Consider the following 24,338-nt stretch of genomic DNA (forward strand, 5'->3'; position numbering starts at 1 on the left):
ATTTCACCAGAGAATAATTTTTGGGCACACTAAGATTGAGAATAACTGGGCTATACTAAGAAAGGAACAGAAAGAAAAATTTGTAAGAGTCTGTGTCATTTGTGAACTAAAACAAATATATATACCGAGGACCTACATGTACCACGCACTGTCAGAGTTGCTGACAGAAATAAGAAAAAAAGGCGGGCTGAACATAATCACAGCAGATCTGAGCGGACAGTGATGGCAAAGCTATGACTGTTGCGGGGGGGGGGGGGGGGGGGGGCCCGAGTTCTGCAGACCATGACAACACAGGCAGTATCTCCACTGGAAATAGGGTCTTGAATCTGTTTCAGAGAAGAGCAAACCTGCAAGTGTGTGGGCTCTGCCTTGAAGGAAAGAAGGGAAGAAAGAATAGGTCACAGTGGCTACTCAACCCATACTTGTCAGACGAGCACTGCGAACGTACATTACTGCATGGCATGGGGTCAATGGTGCTTGGTGAAAAAAAGCTTCCTGGGATACATAAATTTTGGAAATACTTGTTAAGCACATTTCTTGTCTAGATGAATTTTTCAGAGCTTCAATATGTACGCAAATGCACTGTGATCCTGCAAGAGTAGGAATCTGCTGAAATTCCAAGCTTTGCTGACCCACACACTCTGGAAAATATTATTCTAAATCACATTTAAGAGAATGCCTGAGAAAAAAAAAAAAAAAAAAAAAAAAAAAAAAAGAGAATGCCTGAGGCATAATAAATAGCTCCATTGTAGCTCCAGCTTAAGAACCTCTCAGATTGGGCAGCCCAGGTGGCTCAGCAGTTTAGCACCGCCTTCAGCCCAGAGTGTGATCTTGGAGTCCCAGGATCACATCCCACATCAGGCTCCCTGCATGGAGCCTGCTTCTCCCTCTGCCTGTGTCTCTGCCTCTCTCTCTGTGTCTCTCATGAATAAATAAATAAAATCTTATTAAAAAAAAAAAAAAAAACCTCTCAGGTCAACCATGAAGGCCACAATCAAAATTTCTCAAGGTGGGGATGCCTGGGTGGCTCAGCAGTTGAGCGTCTGCCTTTAGCTCAGGTCGTGATCCCAGGGTCCTGGGATTGAGTCTCGCATGGGACTCCCCACAGGGAGCCTGCTTCTCCCTCTGCCTATGTCTCTGCTTCTCTCTGTGTGTCTCTCGTGAATAAATAAATAAAATCTTTAAAAAAAAATTTTTTTTTTCTCAAGGTGCTAAAAGAGTATAGCATTCCAGAGTACCCCCTCCACTCTGGTCAAAACAATAATGCTTCATTTTCTGTTGCCAAACAGAACAAATAAAGTGGATGTTTCCCACAATATATACATGCCTCTGAGATACTAACTTAAGTATGAAGTTTCCATCTTAAACATACTCACCTGCCCTGTGGATGTTCCAACTGCCATGGTCAAGGCACCATTAAATTTCAAAGCAGAGATTGTTGGTAAACTGTTTATTCTGAAAGGCAAAATATTTGTGTTCCATGTATTATGGCCAAACCTTTCAAATAACAAATGCATTAATCTTTAATTCTAATGGAGAAAATCCTATTTCTAGCATAATATTTAAAAGGTACTTACAGGGACGCCTGGGTGGCTCAGCGGTTGAGCATCTGCCTTTGGCTCAGGGCATGATTCCAGACCTGGGGATCGAGTCCCACATCAGGCTCCCCACGAGGAACCTACTTCTCCCTCTGCCTATGTCTCTGCCTCTCTCTGTCTCACGAGTAAATAAAATCTTAAAAAAAAAAAAGATTCTACTCCTCTGCCTCTCCCCCCACACACATTCTCTCTCTCTCTCCCTCTCTGTAAAATAAATCTTTAAAATAAAAATAATAATAATAAAAAGGTACTTATATCCAGACTTTCTTAATCAAAATAAAAAATAAGCTTTATATGTAAATGTAATCTGCTTTTAAATATCTGTAGATTAACTTCTTCAAAACTGTAAAAAATACTGTCAAAGTATCTACAAGCAAAAATAAAAATTTATAAAACCTGAAAAAGATCAGTATGACAATATCTTCCCTTTGATTAAGCCAGGATAAGGTATTTACATAAACATCTCTTCTTTGGGGGCACCTAGGTGGCTCAGTCAGTTAAGCATCTACCTTTAGCTCAAGTCATGATGCCAGAGTCCTGGGACTGAGTACTGCGTTGGGCTCCCTGATCAGCAGAGAGCCTGCTTCTCCCTCCCTCTCTGCCCCTCTATCCTTGCTCATGTTCTCTCTTAAATAAATATCTTTGAAAAATAATAAACAAGCAAACAAAATAACTGTCATCATAGCTAAAAACACTCAACTCACAAGAACAAAAGTGGTCATAGGAAGTGTTTGTAAATCAATATTTTATGTAAAGAAAAAAAAAACAATAAATACTCCCATATTTCTAAAGACCACATTAAAGATTATCTTTTCACATCCCTTCCTTAAATTTTCTATAATGTTACTTCTATTACAGTCATAAAAATTACAGTAAAAATAAGTGTTAAGACACAATACATAGAACTGCTGCTGGCCTGTTTTCTCAGGCTTCTATGAGAATCATTTCTCTATTGGTTTCTTCTATTGACAAACATAGAGCTTTAAAATAATTTGGTAATCTGTACATTAATGTTTTGAGATTGTGTATGTATATGGTATTTCACAATAGAAATGTCTAATTCTAAAAACAAACGAATGTAGAATAAGTAAATTTTCCACTTTAAGATTGTCTACTATCTATACTCCATACCATGATTAATGAAATTGTTCATTAGTATTACTTTAGTATTACTCATTAATAAGGAAAAAAATTCCCTACACTCCCTTTATTTTTTTTATTTAATTTACATTCAATTAGTTAACATACAGTGTATTACCAGTTTCAGAGGTAGTCAGTGATTCATCAGTTGTATATAACACCCAGCGCTCATTACATCATGTGCCCTCCGTAATGCCTGTCACCCAGTTACCCCACCCCCCACTACCTACACTCCCTTTAAATGTCATAATTAAAAGATGAAAAAGATTAAATCTTTACTTATCATATAGGGGAAAATGTATACATTAGAAAAAGATGTCTTTCCAAGTAAGCAATTTATACCTTTTCTCTAAGTCAAGGATGCTTTAAATAGGCTAATTTTTCAAAAGAAAGAACTACATAAATTCTTTTCTCTCCCAGAAAAATGCAAATCACACAAATATCAGAAATAATTTAGAGGGTTCACATTCTCTCTGCAGCCCCCCCATCAAACACTCTACCTCCCACACAACACAACTACAGGTATATGTCTGGCCAACCGAAATGATGAGTAAAGTCTCAATACTACAAATATCAAGATCCCAGAGAAAAGATGTTTCTGAAATGATTACAACAAATAATCCCAAATCGTGAATCTGACCAAGAAAGTGTAAGATTGCATATGTATTAATATGAGCACAGAAAAATGTTTGAAAACATATGTACCAAACAGTGCAACAGTAACCACTCTGGTGAGTGGAGGGAAAACAGAGGCCTATACATCTTACTAAAATTCAGGCAGATAGAAGTTTTCATCCCCCAAGTGTGTGTTACTTTTCTGATTGTTTTAGAGTAGGAATTGGCAAACAAGAACAAGAAGATATCTGAAACACTTGCCTTCCTCTACCTTAGAATTTAAAGTACACCTTGTTGCTTATTAACTGCAGTGGTGAACACATGGTTCTATCACTAGATCCTACAGAATTGGAACTACACATTCCTGCAGTGTACCTATTTAAATAAAATTCAACAGCAACTAACAAAAAAGACATTCTATGTAGCACCTTAGAAAGGAATTCTGTCCGGCTTTCCCTCTTATTGAACTTTTCCAGAAAAGGGTTTTTACATAAAACACTCACAAAACTACTACCTCAGATACCTTCAGCAATTAATTTTAATGCAATATTGATACCCGTGTTTAAATCATAAGCAGATGGGTACTTAAACCACGTTCATTTCCACTTACTCTGAATCTGCTGTGACACTACTTAATGCACAGTCTAGCAGGCCCACTCTACCGCGAGTTCTTGGGTCCCAGCACTCTACTCGACCCTAAAAAAAAAAAAACAAAACGTGGTAATTTTACAAAATAGCTGCTGCCAGAAAATTCTTAGACAAATACTGAAAAGGGCTTTACTAACACTGATTATCTCATGGGGCTAAGAATTTAATTTTTTCTTCCACCCTTTTTGGTACTGTCAAATATTTTACAATGAGCTGAATTTGTTTTTAAAAGGAAAAAAAAATTGGTTAAGAAAAGTCTGAAATGCAATGTCTGATCCCTGACTGGACCTTGGTTTGGGTGGTAGAGTGGAGCAGGAGCTGTGAAAGACATTGTGGTAGAACTGAAACTATTTAAATATTTACTGTATCAATGTTAAGTATTTAATACATAATTTTATTGTATCAATGCTAAATTTCTTAGGGATAACAGTACTATGATTTTATACAAGAAAGTCCTTGCTTTTAAGAAAAACATTCAGAAGTATTTAGGGCTAAAATGTCACAATGTCTGCAATTTGCTTTCAAATGGTGCAAAAAACATTTTATATATACACTCATATTTTTATGGAAAAGAAAGCAAATGTGCAAAATGTATGTAATGAGTGAACTGTGTTTTCAATTTCTCAGAAAGTGCGGTTTTCTTTTTTTTTTTTTTGAAAGTGCAGTTTCCAACTTTTCAGAATTTTAAAAAAATACATAGCTAGGGAAAAATAAAACAAAAAATGAAAAAACAATAACAAAAAAAGAACTGCAAGCAATAGAGCAAGAGAGTGACTGGCACAATCCATTTAAGAAGAACACTATGCTGAGGCGCCTGGGTGGCGTCAGGTCATGATCCCAGGGTCCTGGGATCGAGACCCTTATCAGCTCCCTGCTGAGCAGGGAGTCTGCCCCCCCTTTCTCTCTCTCTCCCCCTCTGTCCCTCCTCCCTGCTCATTCTCTCTTAAATAAATAAAACCTTTAAAAAAAAAAAAAAAAAGAATACTATGCAATCACTAAAAGAAAAATGCATAAAAATAATTTGAGTAGAGCCCTAAATTTCATCCATCTGAGATTGGTTTAATCAACTATAGTACCTTTAAACAATGGAATCCTATCCATCAGTTTAAAAAATTTAATTTTGGGATGCCTGGGTGGCTCAGCGGTTTAGCACCTGCCTTTGGCCCAGGACATGCTCCTGGAATCTCAGGATCAAGTCCCACATCGGGCTCCCTGCATGGAGCCTGTTTCTGTCTCCCTCTCTCTCTCTCTGTCTCTCTCAGGAATAAATAAATAAAATCTTTAAAAAATAAAATAAAATTTAAAAATTAATTTAGCATTATAAGTAGAGATGTATAAAGATGTATATTATATACTATCATGTTAAAAGCAAGTCAAGAAATATAATTTTACTTTTGTAAAAAGCTTTAAAAAAATATATGACTAACATATGCATATTTGCATATACCTAGGGAAAAAACATTAAAGAATTAACTCCAGGCTGTAGGATTTGATGACTGGAAGGCACAAGAGAACACTTTTTCAATAATACATTTCTCACTTTTTTTTTAAAACTATGAGTACTTATTTTAATTAAAAACTGCAAATCTGGAGATCCCTGGGTAGCTTAGCAGTTTAGCACCTGCCTTTGGGCCAGGGCATGATCCTGGAGTCCTGGGATCAAGTCCCGTGTCAGGCTCCCGACATGGAGCCTGCTTCTCCCTCTGCCTCTGCCTCTGTCTCTGCCTCTCTCTCTCTCTCTCTCTATCATGAATAAATAAATAAAATCTTTAAAAAAGAAACAAAAAACTGCAAATCTAGGAATATTCTCAACAAGTACGAAGAACATAGACTCCAAAGTACTACAGTTTAAAAGGGAAGTGTTGTGTATTTACTGAATCCTACTCTCCAGGATGTACAGATCATGATCTTGTATGCCTTTATAGCCGACAATGTTTCCACACAGGGTGTTCGGAGTGGCTCTCACCAGCGCCTCTATAAAGCTGGCAAGCAAGCTATCATTATCTCCATGTCACTGATGAGGAAACAGCCTCAGGGAAAGTAATTCAGTTGTAAAGCCAGGAAGTATCAGAGCTGGGACTGCATGACATATTGCCTCCTGCTAGGAACAGGACTGGCTGTCATGCTACCACTGCTCCCCTGAGGCTGGCAATGCTCATCTAGCTCCTGATGATCAATGTCAGAGATGATCCATGTCAAAGTGTGCCAGAGCAGACACACCAGGGCCAATCTGCAGCAACAGAAGGGCCCTGTCTGGGTGTGCAGCGTTACCAATGTCCCTGCAAAAAGTAAACCAGTAGCCTGCTGCTCCATTAGCACTCTGCTCTTAGAACAAGCCACTCCATCTTCAAGTAACACTCCACTCAGTATCAAATGCAAAACAAGTTAAAAAAATAAACACCATGTCTGCTTACCTCTATCGTTCCTGTGGCAAACAAGCCATGCACTGAGTTGATGTCACACACGTTATTCTCCCTGAATCAGTAAAGCAGGAAGGGAGAAAGTATTATTATATTTATTTTAGGTGGGAGAGATACTCCATGAACTTTCTAAATAGCCAACTCAATCCTGTGGAAAAAGAAGACAGGTAGGTTCTTCCTTATTCATCTGCGTACAAAAAAATCCCAGAAAGGAAAGAATTCCCCAGAATGACACTCAACCCTCAATCTGCCAGGGGATGAGACAATGAAGGGATTCCTTCTAAAATACTATCCTACCACCTTGACAATAAAGGTTCATTCTATTTTCTCAGTATACCTTCTCCCCACGGCAGAAAGAACACAGGCTATCACTAAGATAGTGAGTCCTGAGACCGGACTAGCTTGAGTTGGGTGTACTAATCCAAGCCTCATTTTCTTTCTTTCTTTCTTTTTTTATTTTTATAACATTTTACCCATTTCTCAAGATTATTTATTTATTTATTTATTTATTTATTTATTTATGATAGACATAGAGAGGGAGAGAGAGAGGCAGAGACACAGGAGGAGGGAGAAGCAGGCTTCATGCCGGGAGCCTGACGTGGGACTTGATCCCAGGACTCCAGGATCATGCCCTGGGCCAAAGGCAGGTGCCAAACCGCTGAGCCACCCAGGGATCCCTAAGCCTCATTTTCTGTAAAATGGATACTTCACTAAATGAAAAAATGATAAAATGTTCAGCACGGCATCCGAACTCACAAGATACTCAATAAATAATAGCTATTACCAACAGGAAAGTATCCAGCCATAAAGCATTTATTATTCAACAATGCATCATGAAGTTACTCTAGTTTTTTTTAAAAGAAAATAAGAGCATTTCAAGCCATATGAAAAGAAATACTGAAGAGTTTATCTGGTCTTTATCACTACACGTTCTTCCAACCTTTAAAAACCCTCTCAAAGCAATAAGGAAAATCCAGGGACACCTGGGTGGCTCAGCAGTTAAGTGTCTGCCTTTGGCTCAGGGCATAATCCCCGGGATTCTGGGATCGAGTCCCATGTCAGGCTCCCTGCATGAAGCCTGCTTCTCCCTCTGCCTGTGTCTCTGCCTCTATGTCTCTCATGAATAAATAAATTAAAATATTAAAAAAAAATAAGGAAAATCCAAAAAGTGCTTTATAGACTTAGATGAAAAGTAACCTAGCTTCCAATCCGTACTAGCTGTGTGACTATGGACTCACGCTCTCTGTGCCTCAGCTGTCCTATCTTTAAAATGGAAATGATGATAGTAAAATTGTTCTAAGTTTAAAATGAGCTAATATGTATAAAATACTGAATATCTGGCACAGAGTAAGCGCTTTCACTGTTACCATTGTCATTATTACTCAGTATTATTATTATGATAAATTAATCCCTAAAGGATTTCTCTCTGAATAAAATAAAAATACAGACTATAATGTGAGGGGGGGGGGGGGAAGGAAAACTTGAAAAAAAAAACCTTAAATGTCTGCCAGCAAAAACATAAAAAATAAAATTTAAAAAGTCATATTGCAAATAATCCAAAATTTCTCCATAAGAGATATCACAGAACAAAATCATAAATGAAAAGTTAAAGAACACTCCAAAAAATAATAAACTGAACTTTGTAGAGTTATAAAATTTTCGAGTATATTAAAAAATTAAAATTTTAAAGAAATCACCAGGTCTTTCAGTGAATTTTATATTTAAGAAAAAACTCAATGATACTTTTTTAAATAACTAAGTTGCCCCATGCTCCTTTAAATGCAACATGCCATCTGATAACTTGAGCATCTGGCTCCATCTCCTGGCCAAGAGAAATACAGCAGTATTCCGACAACAGAACACTCACGCGGCATCGGTCTGTAGAGGATTCAAGTACCGTCCTTGTTCTAAGTTTAATCTATAAACTTCAGAGCTGCAAAGTAATGAATTGAATTAAGTTAGAAATCTGGTAAATTGCAATGAACTTCACTTCAAGTAAATATAAATTTTAGAAGTATGTACATATATCTTTTGCTTACAGGGCATTACTTCCCCATGTAAAACTTAAACCAAAATGTATTTTAAACCTAAAAAATAATCACCTTTTTTTGTGAGTTTGTTCATGTACAAAATAAAATATTATGAATTTATCAGGTGGTAACTCTGGGAAACAAACAAGGGGTAGTGGAAAGGGAGGTGGGCGGGGGTTGGGGTGACTGGGTGATGGGCACCGAGGGGGCACTTGGCGGAATGAGCACTGGGTGTTATGCTAAATGATGGCAAATTGAACTCCAACAAAAAAATCAAAGGGTTAAAAAAAAAAAGAATTTATCAGGTGGAATGTTATTTACAAATAACACAGAAAATACAAGATCCAAAATGGATCCGTATGTATATAGCAGAAAAGACTTTAAGGAAATACAACTAAATACTTAAAAGGATTTCCTCTAGAAGGCATGATGATGGGTGATTTTTTTAATACTTTTTTATATTTTCCCAATTTCTAAAATGGATATGTATTATTTTTATCATCATATAGAAGGTAGCTTTAAAAAATGAGATTTTAAAACATTGCGCAATGGGACTAGGAAATCACCTTCACCACCAATATGACCCTATGAGGTGCCCACATGGCGCTAGGTTCAGAGCACCATGCTAATGAAAGCCACTGATGTAATTCCCAAATGAGCAGTTACTCTGGAACTACATCCTTCAAGCAACTGAAAGGCAGGGATCATGTCTTATTCCTCTTTGTTTTTTTGTTTGTTTTTTTTTTAATTTTATTTATTTATTTATTTATGATAGTCACAGAGAGAGAGAGAGGCAGAGACACAGGCAGAGGGAGAAGCAGGCTCCATGCACCGGGAGCCCGATGTGGGATTCGATCCCGGGTCTCCAGGATCGGGCCCTGGGCCAAAGGCAGGCGCCAAACCGCTGTGCCACCCAGGGATCCCTCTTATTCCTCTTTGAATCCCTCTTCTTGATTTCAACAACAGAAGCTGGGGGGTGGGGGGTGGGGTGGAGAAAACAAAGAATCCGACCCAATACCTTGCGCCAACAAAGTACAAGTCACAGGATGGATAGTGGTAGGAGAAATCTCTCCCGAACTTTGGTATTCTGGTTTTGTAGTAAAAACCTGATTGTGAATGAAATTCGATGTATCTATCATTATGTAAGAAAACAATCTGAAAATGAAACAAGAACATGAGTTTGCTGAGGTTTCTAGGTAAAGCATTTACTTCATCACCACTAGAACCGATGGAGCTAGAGAACTCTGATCCCTCCCACCCTCCCTCTCTGTAACACGTACGTGTGCACACACAACTAACTCTCTATCATGACTAAGAATCAAACCTCTCCCATGCTTTCTTTTTTTTTTCTCCCATGCTTTCTTATTGCTTTCCTGAACCCAAGATAGTTTTTCTTGCCTCTGACAGAGACTTAAAACAAACGCCCTTCATTTACCTGGCTCCAGCACTTTACAACGTGGAACACTGCTCAGCAACCTCAAGTAATTCCCTATTTTACTTAACACATTTTAATAATCTCACAATTGCCACTCAGGGAATTATATGTTCCCAAAAACACAATTAATGACCACTATTAGGCAAAAGAATAGACTACATTCCACAGTTTCCAGAACTGAAGACAATACATAAAGCCAGGTCAGCTCAGAAATTCCATTTTCCTTCACAGTGATATCTGACATGACTAAAATTTTTTTTTTTATTTTTTAACGTACCTTAAATTGAATACGGTACTCTGACAATTTTATAACTACTGAAAATGACATAAGTTGAAAGATGGACTAATGGCACCAAAAACAGACAAGAAAAAATAGATGAATTTAACTGTGTTTCGAACTGTTCCATGACCATCTGTTTGCAGGGTAAAAAAAATTAGTCATACAATACTATCTTACTTCTCACATATGAAAGCAACTTGGTAAATAATACTAGTTTAAAGGAAATACTTAAAAATCACAAATCTACAATCTAACATGGCCTAAAAAGAGATGGCTGCTACCAATTCTTGACGATGTAGACAAAGTTCCATATGTTATATAGAAAACTTAATTAGACTGGCCAAAGGCCATCACTGTTGTCTTAAAAGATACTTTATGTATCACACCTGTGGTCAAACTAAAAATATATTAATAGAAATTATAGGTTTTATTTTACTACAGAGCCATTCCTAACGTAACAATGGGAACATCATAGAAATATCTATCATGATCAGTTCTGACCAGCACTATCAAGCATACCTTTGAGTAGTCATCAGACAAAGTTTCAAAGGTGACAACTGAAAAAAAGGAAAGAGTAAGAAAAATTACAATTATCAATCCACTTTCATACAAATGCAAACTTGATGCAGATTCTAATTCAACACAAAAATTATATGCAAATACTGGGTTCTCCCCCTTTTTGTCCTTTCATAAAATAATAAAGTTGCCATATTATATTGGCCCTAAAACAAGTGGAAAATTAAAAGCTTTTTAATTTCTCAATACAGATAGATCAGATTTTCTGCAGAACTGAAGCGAATTAAACTCACAAAACATAATGACTTCTAGACTTTCCCAGTTTTTCTGAGTTCAAAATACAAATAGACATTAAAGAACATTCAAAAATTCTTTAATGATTTACTTAAAAAAGAGAACAGCAGCTTTTTACCCTTTTGTTGTATATCTGCTAAACATAAATGAAGAGTGAAAACAGTTGCTATTAGTAGCATGCGGAAGTTCATCTTGTTTTGAAAAAGGAAAGAGTAAAACCAGTTGGAGAAGACTTAGTCCATTAACTGCTTTTCTCTCAAATGCCTCAAAACCAGGCACCTGACAGAAATCCGTCCACTTTCCCTGCCCTTCTGGTACAGTCACCTTCCCTGCAGAGAGGGTGAAGCCTATGAGTGTGGTGGGCCACCCATGACTATATTGCATTGGATGGTGAATGGGGAGATTTATAATCACAAGAGCTCTTTAAAATCAGTTTTCTCCTGTTGATGGCAGAAGGGGAAGTAAGAGAATCAAACCAGGAGAAGGACCCAACAAGTAGGTGCTGGTTTAAAGGTGGAGAAGACCAGGTGACAAGGAATGCAGGCAGCCTCCAGGAGCTGAGAGTGGCCCCAGGCTGACAGCCAGCAGGAAACGGGAACCCCAGCCCCACATGCATAACAAACCGCATTCTGCCAACACCCGGGAAGCTTTGAAGCAGATTCTCACCCAAAGTTCCTGAGTAAGAGCCAGATGTGCCTGGCTGACAGCTTGGGTCAGCCCTGAAAACAGGACACAGCAGAGCCTAGATAAACTTCACCTACAGAGCAATCAGCTAATAAATGGATGTTTTAAGCTGCCACATTCATGCCAATCCATTACACAGCAAAGAAAACTTATACATGGCCCGTCTCCATTTTTAAAAAGCAGAAGAGTAGCCACATATAAAAAAGTTATTTTCGTGAACTCAAATTTTATCTCTTACTTACCTTCTGAATCTAAACACCTTTCAAACTTCAAGGATAACTGATAGGTGTCATAACATCGAACCCGAGGTTTATATGTTCCTATAAAAAAAAAAATTAATGTGATGTAAAACCTAAAGGACATGCTTTTCATTGTCAATACCTTGCAGGTGTATTAAGTATACCTTCTGTTCTGAGATGAATAGGATTCATTATAATCTCATGAAAGAAAAAGAATCTAAAAGCAGCCCTCTTCAACAACCCAAGAAGAAAATCAGCAGAGGGGGATCCCTGGGTGGCTCAGCGGTTTGGCGCCTGCCTTTGGCCCAGGGTGTGATCCTGGAGTCCTGGGATCGAGTCCCGCGTCGGGCTCCCGGTATGGAGCCTGCTTCTCCCTCCTCCTGTATCTCTGCCTCTCTTTCTCTCTATGTCTATCATAAATAAATAAATAAATCTTTCAAAAACAAAAAAATCAGCAGAGAATACAAACAAGCAAGTCACAGAAAATGAAATACAAAAAACTAATAAACTTCACAAACAATCTAACAAAGTAGATTAAAACAATGAAATAGTTATTGTTTATCAGAATGGTAAAGATTAAAAGACAGTTAACATCTGTGTAGATGAGGGTGTTAAAAAAAGAAGTACTCTCACACACTTGGTGATTAGTATAAATTGTTATAACTTTGAAGGACAACCTGGCAAAATCTGTACAATATGTGATGTTTATATACCTGGAATCCTTATTTCAACTTATACAAATTTGTCCTAGAGAAACATATAGCAAGACATGAAGAGGGTTCACTGCAGCACTGTTTACAAATGGCCCAAAGCTGAAAGGAAGTAAAATGTCCACTGATAGAAAAATCATTAAATAAATGATGGCAAATCATCATACACCTCATAAAGTGGAGGATGAAGACCTGTACTGACAAGGAAAGCTGCCAAAACACACTACCAAGTAAAGGGAGAGGACAGAGGGACCAGGTGAGTGCTGCAGAGTGGTGCCTATGACCCCATGTTTATAAGACTCAACACTGATGATGTAAGTACTCTGCACAGTGATTGTTCATTTCTGTGAAGCCCAATTTTAGGGCCTTTCACATTTTATCTTTTATATTTCTGTAATGTCTTCATTTTTTGTAAGTTTATCATGTTTGCATTATTAAGAAAAGAAAAAGACTGATTTTTAAAGCCAATATTTTTTAAAAAGGAAATAAGGTAATCTTTGAGTTCCTAAGACCTCACTTAAAAATAGTATAATAGGGTCGCCTGGGTGACTCAGTGGTTAAGCATCTGCCTTCGGCTCATTTTTAAAAAGTGTAAAAAAAAAAAAAAAAAAAAAAAAAAAAAAAAAAAATATATATATATATATATATATACACACACACACACACACATACACACACAAAAACACCATTACTATATATAATATATTCCATAAGTTTATGTATATAAAACTACATATGGCATACATAGTTCTTACATATGAACTGGAGGCTAAGAAATGTGCATAGTATTAGTACTGAGACAACCATTACAGAGTAAGAGAGACTGGCATGTTGATGTATAAAAGTTCTGTCAAATAAGAAAGTGTTTAGAAAAGGGATACAGATGCATGTTAAGCCAGCGAAGTAAAAAAAAGTGTATGGCCAATACACAGGATATTGTACCAAAAGCACAGCCAAACCACACCCTGGGTAATACTCTTCTAAATTATAACACATTAAAAGTTCCCTGTATTTTATACGAGTGACACTCATATCACTTGAAACTGATGAATATTACTAATATAAACGCTTAGTGGCATAAAAAATATTAGTCCATTATACAGTAAGTTATGTTAAAAGTAACCCTTCCTGAAACTCTCAATCATTGTTGGTAGGAATGTAAAATGATCTGACCACTTTGGAAAAAGTCTGGCAGCTCCCTCTAAAACTAAAAAGACCTTATGACCCAGCAATGTTCTCAAAACAAGCCTGTATAGGGTTGTTCACAGGGCTTTATCAATAACAGCCAAAAAATTAGAACAGTCCAGGTGTCCATTAAATGGAGAATAGATAAATAAACTCTATTTTTATAAGGAAATACTATTTGGTAATAAGAAAAAACTACTGACACACATAACACGTATGAATCTTAAAGTCCTAAGAAAATAAGTCCCACATAAAAATAATCCACAATGTATGACTCCATTTATGTAAGGTTCCAAAACAGGCTGCACTTGTCACCAGTACCAAAACAACAACACAACAACACACAAACCACAGAGCATTGCCTCTGCATGGGTGGGAGGAAGATGATGAGGGGCATGAAAGACATTTCTGGGTAAAAGGAATGTTCTGGATCTTGACTGGGATTTGGCTTACACAGGTGTATGCCTCTGTCAAAACTCCTCAAAAAATGTGGCAGAAAAGGACACTCATATCTGCAACCTGCTCTGAAATGCATTAAGAAACAGAATGAATGGATGGATGCACAGAGATGGAGAGATATGGTCATGCAAAACACTAATGAGAACCTAGGTGATGGGTAAAGAGATGTTTACTATACAATTTTTTCAGTATTTCTGTATGTTTGAAATGGTTTATAATAAAATGTTAAATAAAAAAGTGCCCTTTCCCACCCTAGCATTTCCTACTATAAAATGTATGTAAATCATGTATGTAATGATACTTACCAGTTGCTAAGATATACTGTCCATCTTTTGACACTTTGATAGTGGTGCAAACAGTAGGCATTTCAAAATCCTGAATAAGTTCAATTCTCCTGCGGACATCTACAAAGAGAGGAAGTAAGTAATGGGTTTAACTACCAAGTGCTTATTTTATTTCATAAAAAGACTAAACACTTAGAACAATCACTATGAACAGGTCATCAACGTCCCCGTACTTCCGAGCCTTGGGAAAGCACATCAGTACAGACCCACCTATCACATGGGGAGGTTTTTTCTTAGCTCATACATTAGTTTTCTAAGCTTAGTACTTAGTGTACTAAGCCTGCATGAGCAGGGGGGAGGGGCAGAAGGAGAAACAGGCTCCCCGCTGAGCAGGGAGCCCAACATTCCAAGGACCTGAGATAATGACCTGAGCTGAAAGCAGATGGGTAACCCACTCAGCCCCCCAGGCACCTCTTATTTTTACTTTTTAAACAGAAGAAGTATCATCACTACTTGAAAAGAAAAATATCCATAATGGTGTGAAACAATCATCCAGTTTCAAAATCTGGATAAAGGGGAAACAACAAACATCATACCACTATTATTACTCAGTCATAGGTAAGACAAAAATCTTTTTTTCCTTCTAAATAATAATAAGTTTAAACCTTTCAAATCTTAAGTTAATGTAAGAAACTGCTACCAAGAAACTGGCACACAGCTGAGCTGAGAGGACCCAGGGTAAAGATTTAGAGCAATCTCTCTGGATCAAAACACAAACATGGATTCTCACACCTGGTTCCCTTTTCTATAAAAATGTGTGGATTCTTGCGGGTTGCTATAGTAACAATGGGTCTACTGCAAGGACTGTTTATGACTCTATGGCACATTACTGCCTTGTTTATTAAACTAAACCCAAATATAAGATTCAAACCAGCTGAGTAGGAATGGCCCACTCGATATGGAAGATACACAATAGTTTTGAGATGGGCTGAAAGAGTCCATGAACAGTTTTTTCCTCTAAGTCATCTAAATCTGTTTTCCTACACACTTGGGTGCTGGAGTAGATGGGGGAATCAGAAGAAATCCAAATCAGTGAACATTACTAGGGCAGCATTCTCATTTTCCTTTGACTCAAAGTTTTCTCATCTAACTTCAGTCCCAGCTATACAAAGCTATCTCTTCCAAGATGCTTGCCTTGGGGTATTTATCTCACACCCAGAAGAAACCCCTTCAACATCTTAGTCTTTGATTTTTAGAGACAAATTTAAACAATATATATGGAAAGTAAATCATCTTTCTTATATGACAAGTTGTGATGGAGAAAATTTAGTGAAAATTTGTTAAAAAAAAAAAAAAAACTCGATCAATGCCTCAATGCCTCAAAGTTATGAGTAAGGAAAATAATTCAGTGTGACACATGAATCCTCACTGTTAATGTGAGATGAATTTTTAAGTGGGTAAAGGTTGCCCCTAAGGTGACCGGCCTACTTTGTGGGATGCCTGGGAGTCACAATCTGCCAGTCCCCCTTTAAAACAAACAAACAAACAACTGATCTTATATTCTTCCCAACCACCATCAATTAAAGAATCAAAATCTTCTGCAATGATCTTTTAATAAAGAAAATTGATACAATGCAGAACAAGGCAATTATGGCACTGCTAGGACAGACTGTCCTCCTTGGGCCTCTTACATTCCTATACATCTTGCTAGGTATGATAAGGCCACAATGCCCCAGCCATGCCTTCACCTGAGCCAGTTCTCTGGGTTAACTATACAGCTAAGAACCTGGACAGGTAACACGTCTCCTCTGGACAAAGCAGGCTTGCTTCTTAATTGCTATAAAAGCAGTGGACTCCCCAAGCTCAGAGTCCCTCAGCTTCAACACAAGCCCCCTGTGTGGCCAGCAGCTGCGGGCTATCTAAGTGCCCCTGGGGGACTCAGGGCAAAGAGAACTGACAGCAATATGCTGACATGTCTGCTACCTGCCATGCCACACTGAGTAACAGAGTCCTCATCTCTGACCCAGGAGTCTTGCATCCTCTGCTATTATCCATGAAATAGTAACAGGCTAACTTATTTGGTTATACATAGGTAGAATTAAACCCCACACCCACCGGAACATATCAATTACAGCATAAGGTTTTCTAGATGGAAAAGGGCAAAAAAGCGTATTTTGAGCCATATTTTTGCGAACCTCCACTTAAATGTAACAACAAATGTGTGAAAGCATTATAACATGGATCATGAATATAGCCAAAGTGGGAAAAAATAATACTTACCGACATCCTTCTTCTGTAGTGCTCTCTTCTTCCTGTCAGAAAGCCACTTAAAGAAAATGAAGAGACAGTTTCAAAACATAACTACTTTGCTTTTCTGCTTACAAAAATGCTCATATTAAAAAAAAATCAAAACATTACAGGAATATATTCACATAGGAAGTGAAAATATTCTCTGCTCCCAACCTTGTTACTATATCCTCTGGATTTTTTTTCTACTACATATTTAGACACATTTGATAATAAATTCTAGAACTACTATGTTTGACACCACAGAAAATGAATTCATCCGGAAGGCAATAAGCCTCAAATATTAGGGATTACAACTAACATATGGGATAACTTTATTCACGTGAAATATTAATCAGTAAAACATTAAAAGGAGAAAGTTTCTTACGGACACTTTTTTTTTTTTTTTTTTTTACAAAGAAGAAAAGTAGATCATCAACTAACCAAACAGCTGATACCTGATAATGAAGAAATGACATTTTTAAGTCAAATTCATTGATGGCACATTTCATTCTGAAATTAATGGAGCTCAGCGCAGCAGGCAGTGTAATTCCAAAGCCCAAGTCTCTCAGGTGGCCCATCAACCTCATCCCCACTCAGCTTCTCCCAGTGACAGTCATTTGTACACAGCAGCCCATACTAAAGCCCAACGATGGCTTCCAGCAGCACTAAGGACAACACCCCAACTCCCTACCTCCACCTTCAGGGCCCACCTCTCCAGCCTTATCCACCTCTGCTCTCCCCACTGGCCAAACACAGCCACACCTACACCTGTGCTTCTTCTGTTTCTCCAACATGCCAAGAGCATTCCAATCTGGAAACACTTAGACTTTCTGTTCTCCCAGCACTGAAAACTCTTTCCCCAGCTTCACACGACTGGCTCCTTTTCCTTATCCAAGCTTCTGCTCCTATACTTCTGGTGGAGAGGCCTTCCACAAAGGCTTTACCCAAAATACTTTCTCTGACCACATTCGCCACGACGCTTTCCTCTACTCACACGTCCCTCAAAACACTTAATCATTATCTGCAGTTGACTCCTCGTTTGTTCACTCATCCTTTATCCCAACAGGGAACTTTGATCTGATGTGTTCTCCGTGCATCCCAACACTCACAACAGGGCTGCCCGCGTGCAGTGACCTCTCAACAAATGTGGGGAATGAACAAAACGAGAAAAGATCATACTGTGTGTGAAGAATAAAACTGGAAGATGAGGAATTACCTAGCCTGAGTTCTGAAAAGAGAGGACAAATCGAATCCCTGACTTCAGGTCTTTCAGGGGCAGACCCCGCAAAGAGCTACATGTATTCTGACTTCTTTTTTTTGTTTGTTTTTAAAGGTTTAATTTATTTATTCATGAGAGACACACACAGAGAAAGAGAGAGGCAGAGACACAGGCAGAGGGAGAAGCAGGCTCCATGCAGGGAGCCTGATGTGGGACTTGATCCCGGGACCCCAAGATCACACCCTGGGCTGAAGGCAGTGCTAAACCACTCAGCCACCTGGGCTGCCCTGTATTCTGATTTCTAAGGGCAAGAGTCAAACCCACACCAGCATGCTGTTAAACGACAAGTTTTAAAACCACTATCTAGGGGATCCCTGGGTGGCTCAGCGGTTTAGCGCCGCCTTCAGCCCAGGGCGTGATCCTGGAGTCCCAGGACCCAGTCCGACGTTGGGCTCCCTGCAGGGAGCCTGCTTCTCCCTCTGCCTGTGTCTCTGCCTCTCTCTGTGTGTCTCTCATGAATAAATAAAATCTTTAAACAAATAGATAGATAAGTAAATAAAACCAGTATCTAATCAGTGATCTAAAAACGGAAATCAGCCTCTGCTACAAGTTTCCTCTAGCTGGAAGCAGTTGGACAGAGGCTTGACTGAAACTTTTTTTTTTTTAATTTTTTTTTATTTATTTATGATAGTCACAGAGAGAGAGAGAGAGAGAGAGAGAGAGAGGCAGAGACACAGGCAGAGGGAGAAGCAGGCTCCATGCACCGGGAGCCTGACGTGGGATTCGATCCAGGGTCTCCAGGATCGCGCCCTGGGCCAAAGGCAGGCGCCAAACCGCTGCGCCACCCAGGGATCCCTTGACTGAAACTTTTAAGAAGTAAACAAAACAAGGGATCCCTGGGTGGCGCAGCGGTTTGGCGCCTGCCTTTGGCCCAGGTCGCGATCCTGGAGACCCGGGATCGAATCCCACATCGGGCTCCCGGTGCATGGAGCCTGCTTCTGTCTCTGCCTCTCTCTCTCTCTCTCTCTCTGTGACTATCATAAATAAATAAAAATTAAAAAAAAATTTAAAAAAAAAAATAAAAAAAGAAGTAAACAAAACAAAACAAAACAAAAAAACACCAAGCCTCAGGGCACAGGTGTGTGAGCTTGGATAAGTAGTCACCCTTCCCATCACTGGATCTGTTGCACATTTTAAATATAAGACTGTAAAGGAATCACTGTTTTCCCAGCTCCTTCCAATTCCGAGGTCCTAAGGTCCCAAGACTCGATGACATCAAGCTAAGGTCAGCAAGGCTCAGAGATACTGCCCTCTACACCCTAAATTCTGTAACCGATCTGTTCCGTCCTCCGTGCGGCCGAGACTGGGAGCATCCCTCGAAGCCCAAAGGGACGCGTCCTCTGTTCCAGAGAACCCGACAGAAGGTGCAGCGAAGCTGTCCGGCGCCCATCACCCACCCTCGGCACAGCAAGGTCCCCGTCTCCCCGCACCGACCGCCCCCACCCCCGAGTCAGGGGCCGGCCCGGGGGGAGCCTGACAGAGGCCAGGGCCGAGGCCAGGGCCGAGGCCAGGGGCGAGGCCAGGGGCGGCCGCGTCGCCAGGAGGGGGACCCCGAAGCGCCTCACCTCGGGCAGCGACTTGCCGCAGCTGAGGCTGTAAACCTTCACCTCGTTGAGGCTGGACACCTGCATGGTGGGGCAGAGCCGCGGCGCCCCGCGTTCCTCCCAGCGCCCGGGGCCCCGCGCCGCACGCGAGCATCCGGCTCTGAGCGTGGGCCCCGCGCGCCTGGGCGGCGCAGGCGCAGGCGCAGGCGCCGGCTGATGACGCAGTCCCCGCGCCGGAACAGCGCCAGTCTCCGGAAGAAGGAAGTGGCGGGCGGCGGGGAGCGGAGCGGCTGGGTGGACAACGAGTGGGGCTCTGGCGGGGCGACCCCGGCGCGGGGCAGGAGGGTCGCTCTCTCGCCCCTCCACACCCCTGGCCGTTAGGAAGCCCCTGGAGCCGCCGTCCTGGCCGAGTGTCGCGGTGCTGCCGGGCGACCGGAGGTCTTGGAGGCTGGGTCAAGGGACCCCAGCGGGAGAAGGCGGCCGCGAACCGGTGGACTCGTTTTCTTTTCTTCCCCCCGTTTAGCTATAATACATCGCATCTGAGTGCGCTTTACAGCTGGTGTCGGGGGATCCCTGGGTGGCTCAGCGGTTTAGCGCCGCCTTCGGCCCAGGGCGTGATCCTGGAGACCCGGAATCGAGTCCCACGTCGGGCTCCCGGTGCATGGAGCCTGCTTCTCCCTCTGCCTGTGTCTCTGCCTCTGTGTGAGTGTGTGTGTCTCTAATAAATACAATCTTTAAAACAATGAATAAAGCAGGTGTAGGGGCACCTGGGTGGCTCAGTGGGTGAGCCTCTGCCTTTGGCTCCGGTTGTGATCCTGGGATCAAGTCCCGGCCCCGCGGGACCCTAGGATCCCGACCGGAGCCAAAGGCCAAAGGTTGAGCGCCTGCCTTCGGCGCGGGTCCTGATCGCACAGTCCTGGGATCGAGTCCCCCCGACAGGCTCCCCTCTGCCTGTGTCTCTGCCTCTCTCTGTGTCTCTCATAAATAAAGAAATGAAATATTTTAAAAAGGGCAGCCCGGTGGCTCCGCAGTTTAGCATCACCTTCAGCCCAGGGCCTGACCCTGGAGTCCCAAGATCGAGTCCCACGTCGGGCTCCCTGCAGGGAGCCTGCTTCTCCCTCTGCCTGTGTCTCTGCCTCTCTCTCTCTCTCTCTCTCTCTCTCTCTCTCTCTCCCTCTCTCTCATGAATAAATAAATATTTTGTAAATCTATTTTTTAAAAAGCCGGTGTAGTAAAAATGTTACTTGCATCTAGATTTGTTTGACATTCATCCACTAAGAAGGGAAAGAAAAAAAAAGCATACTAAGGAAAATTGTAAAAGCAAGGGGTGAAGATCAAGGATGAAGTGCTTTTGAAACTGATGTCTTTGGAGAGGGGTGTGTGACCGGAAGGACAAATACAGCCCCTCGCTACAGCGTTTTCAGAAAGTTGACGAACTCTGTTGGTTGTTTGGTGAGGGAGAAGGCCTCCGAAACTGTTGCCCAGATCCGGGGACTGGAGCATTTTCAGCTTAGATGCAAAGTTAATGGGAAAGTGTAGTTCCAAGCAGTCACACGGGGCCTTGTGAAATCTAACAGTACTGCGTCCCTTGCATGTAACCGAGGTGGGTCATTTCGAGCACAGGCTGTATTAGTTTACCCCAGGGGGAAGGCTTCTGGGCTTAGCAATTTTGGTTTTGTTGTAACTATCCTCAAAGTTCCAGTCCAGGTTCTACCTTCTGCTTGAGCGTTTATTTGGAGGAAATGCGCAGGACTGTCATCCCCGGTGGGGAGGCATCGTGCTACAGTTAGGTCATCGGCTCCATAGCAGTAATAAGCCTTGCAAGCAAGTCATAAAAATAGAAGACGCTTATTTTCCAAAATATGCAAGATGATTTCCAAGAAATCTAGAATAATTTTATACGAAAAGGATATTTTATTATTTCCACGAATGTCTTGTAAAAGTCCATTGATTGTAAAACATGATAGTATCTGTCACTTATGAAGTACTATGCGTTAGAAGATATGTAGACCTGTCCTACTAATTTTTTTAAAACATTTATTTAATCCACAAGAGACACAGAGAGAGAGGCAGAGACACAGGAGGAGGGAGAAGCAGGCTCCATGCAAGGAGCCTGATGTAGGACTCGATCCCAAGACTCTGGGATCACGCCCTGGGCCGAAGGCAGGCGCTCAACCGCTGAGCCACCCAGGCGTCCCCTAATTTTTAAAAAGATTTTATTTATTTGAGAGAGACAGCATGAGCAAGAGGAGTGGCAGAGGGACAAGCAGACTGCCTGCGGAGCAGGGAGCCTGAGGCGGGGCTGGATCCCAGGACCCTGACATCACAAACTGAGCCAAAGTCAGACACTTAATTGACTGAGCCACCCAGGCACTCCTATCCTACTAATTTTGGTAATTAAGGGCCATAGGCCATTTCGCTTTGCTTTATAGGGTCCTATTTCCCATGGATGCCTAAATTTGCCTCCTCATTCATTAGCACTGGTTTCATTCTGTTTCTGAATCTTCGTTCATGCTAATCTGAATTCTGGAATGCTCTCTTTTTCACCTTATATCCAGTTTCCACCGCCTCCTCAAAACTCACCTCTTGAATATCTTGTTCTTTCTCTTATGCTCACTGTACTGTATAAGTACCTTTATGGCAACTATATCTTTTTGGTAGATTTTTGTTAGCAATAAACACGGTAATTTAACACACCCTGTAAGGACAATAATAATGAACCTGGATGTAATGCTGTCCTCAAAGCCTAGGCTTGGAGATTTCCTTCAAGTGCTCTGGTTTCCTTAAATCACCATGACTTCTCGAGGCTAACTAAAATGGCATTTTTCAAGAGCCCATAAAGCATCTTCCTTTATTAAACTTGGGACAGTCTCCTTTAGAACATGTCCTTCATTCTTTTATCTTCTCCCTCTCTCATTTTTATTACCATAGGAAAATGTTAATATATTTGAAAGTATAATACCATACCAGCTTCAACAGCTCACATGTGACCCAGCATGCTTCCATTGTACCCTCACACTCCCTCTTCTTGGGTTAGTTTGAATGATTTTGTGTAAATCCACAGCAATTATCTTTGAGGGTTGTATTGTACGTGTCTGACCACCCCATCCATCTAGACTCGGTGGCAGCACTGGGCCTTAATTCATCTCTGGGTTCCCTGGGCCAACCCAGTGCCTAGTGTGTAGCACACTTTCAGTAGATATCTCTTCATTGAAATGAATCAACTAATTTATCACTGCTCATCCTGACCCAAAGTCCTAATTCTTTCATCTGTACATTGCGGCCTTATTAAAAACAGTGTATCTCTATGCCAGATGATTACTGTTTCAGATACGTCCATTTCTATTTCTTGTGTCTCCAACAAGAAATGTCAGAGTCAGAAACCACACAGGAGGGAACACAGTGTTTCCTGCAAGATAAAACAAGGTGTTCTTGGTTCCTCAAAGCCAACACAGCTCCCTCCCCACCGTCACTAGCCTGAGGGGCTTACTGACTATGACTGCACTCTAGGTTGCTTTCCACTGAGGACAGAACTGCAAAGCAGGTGTTTCTCCAGTGTTTCTAGTATCATCTATAACACAAACGCTTCTGAGGATATAATGAACTGTGAATGTAATGCTTACTAGATGCCTGTGCTTGGAGCTAAGAGCATAGACTGTAGAGCCAGATTGGAGCCAGATCCTGATTCTCCCACTGGCTACCCAGAGAGAGCCTAGAGCTACAGTGAGCGAACCTAATCTCTCCCTGCCTCTGTTTCCGCATTTGAAAAATAAAGATAATATTAGGACCTACTTCAGAGGGCTGTTGTAATTTTTTTTAGAATTTATTTATTCATGAGAGAGAGAGAGAGAGAGAGAGAAGCGGCTCCACACAGGGAGCCCGATGTGGGACTTGATCCCGGGTCTCCAGGATCACGCCCTGGGCCGAAGGCAGGCACAAACTGCTGAGCCACCCAGGGACCCCCATGTAATTTTTTTTTTTAAATGAGCAGATGCCATAAATCATGGAGTCCAGGATATATATTCTTAACATTCCTGAAGTGAAGGTCTGTCTTCTGTGTCATGCATGTTTAGTTGACGGTGTTTTTTCCTGTAGTGGTACTTTAGCTAATGGTGTGTCTTACAGTTAATGGGCTTTTATTTCTTTATTTCTTCTTTTTTTAAGATTTTATTTATTTATTCATGAGAGACACAAAGAGAGGCAGAGACATAGGCAGAGGGAGAAACAGACTCCATACAGGGAGCCTGATACGGGCCTCAATCTAGGTACTCCTGGATCACACCCTGAGCCAAAGGCAGACGCCCAACCGCTGAGCCACCCAGGCATCCATCTTTCTTCTTTTTCTTTCTTTCTTTCTTTCTTTTCTTTTCTTTTCTTTTCTTTTCTTTCCTTTTCTTTTCTTTTTTTTCTTTTCTTTCATAGATTCCATGCCCTATGTGGGCCTCGAACTCACAACCCTGAGATCTACCAACTGATCCAGCCAGGCGCCCCCTTGGGCTTTGAGATTCAATAAAATACAGTACAGTTGGAGCACTCCAAACAGCACCTGACATGGTGAAAAAACAGCACCTGACATGGTGAAAACTATGCATTACTTGCTATTATCTAGTCCTGGAAACCAAAATATTTAAAACTATTTAAGAGAAAAAGAGCTAAATGTAGGCTCCATATTTGGAGCCATGAAGCCTA

The 24,338-nt window shown here is 40.8% G+C and overlaps 1 protein-coding gene and 1 non-coding gene across 2 annotated transcripts in view; one reads left to right on the plus strand and one right to left on the minus strand.

The window, feature by feature from the left end:
- NOL10 (nucleolar protein 10) overlaps positions 1-19,840 on the minus strand; it is an 83,477-nt gene extending 63,637 nt beyond the window's left edge. The window contains exons 1-10 of the mRNA XM_038560769.1: positions 19,671-19,840; positions 16,818-16,863; positions 14,559-14,657; positions 11,903-11,980; positions 10,686-10,723; positions 9,470-9,606; positions 8,289-8,354; positions 6,416-6,476; positions 3,964-4,049; positions 1,377-1,455 (exon numbers count right to left, since the gene is read on the minus strand). Coding sequence (XP_038416697.1) covers positions 1,377-1,455; positions 3,964-4,049; positions 6,416-6,476; positions 8,289-8,354; positions 9,470-9,606; positions 10,686-10,723; positions 11,903-11,980; positions 14,559-14,657; positions 16,818-16,863; positions 19,671-19,736 — 756 coding nt within the window. The 5' untranslated portion in view covers positions 19,737-19,840. The remainder of the gene's footprint in view (positions 1-1,376; positions 1,456-3,963; positions 4,050-6,415; positions 6,477-8,288; positions 8,355-9,469; positions 9,607-10,685; positions 10,724-11,902; positions 11,981-14,558; positions 14,658-16,817; positions 16,864-19,670) is intronic.
- Positions 15,912-16,058, plus strand: LOC119864040. Its single transcript, XR_005372836.1, has one exon. It is a non-coding gene; the product is annotated as a U12 minor spliceosomal RNA (small nuclear RNA).
- Positions 19,841-24,338: the final 4,498 nt, after the last annotated feature.

The sequence above is a fragment of the Canis lupus genome, chromosome 17 (genome assembly GCF_011100685.1).
Source record: "Canis lupus familiaris isolate Mischka breed German Shepherd chromosome 17, alternate assembly UU_Cfam_GSD_1.0, whole genome shotgun sequence".
NCBI classification, from domain to species: domain Eukaryota; kingdom Metazoa; phylum Chordata; class Mammalia; order Carnivora; family Canidae; genus Canis; species Canis lupus.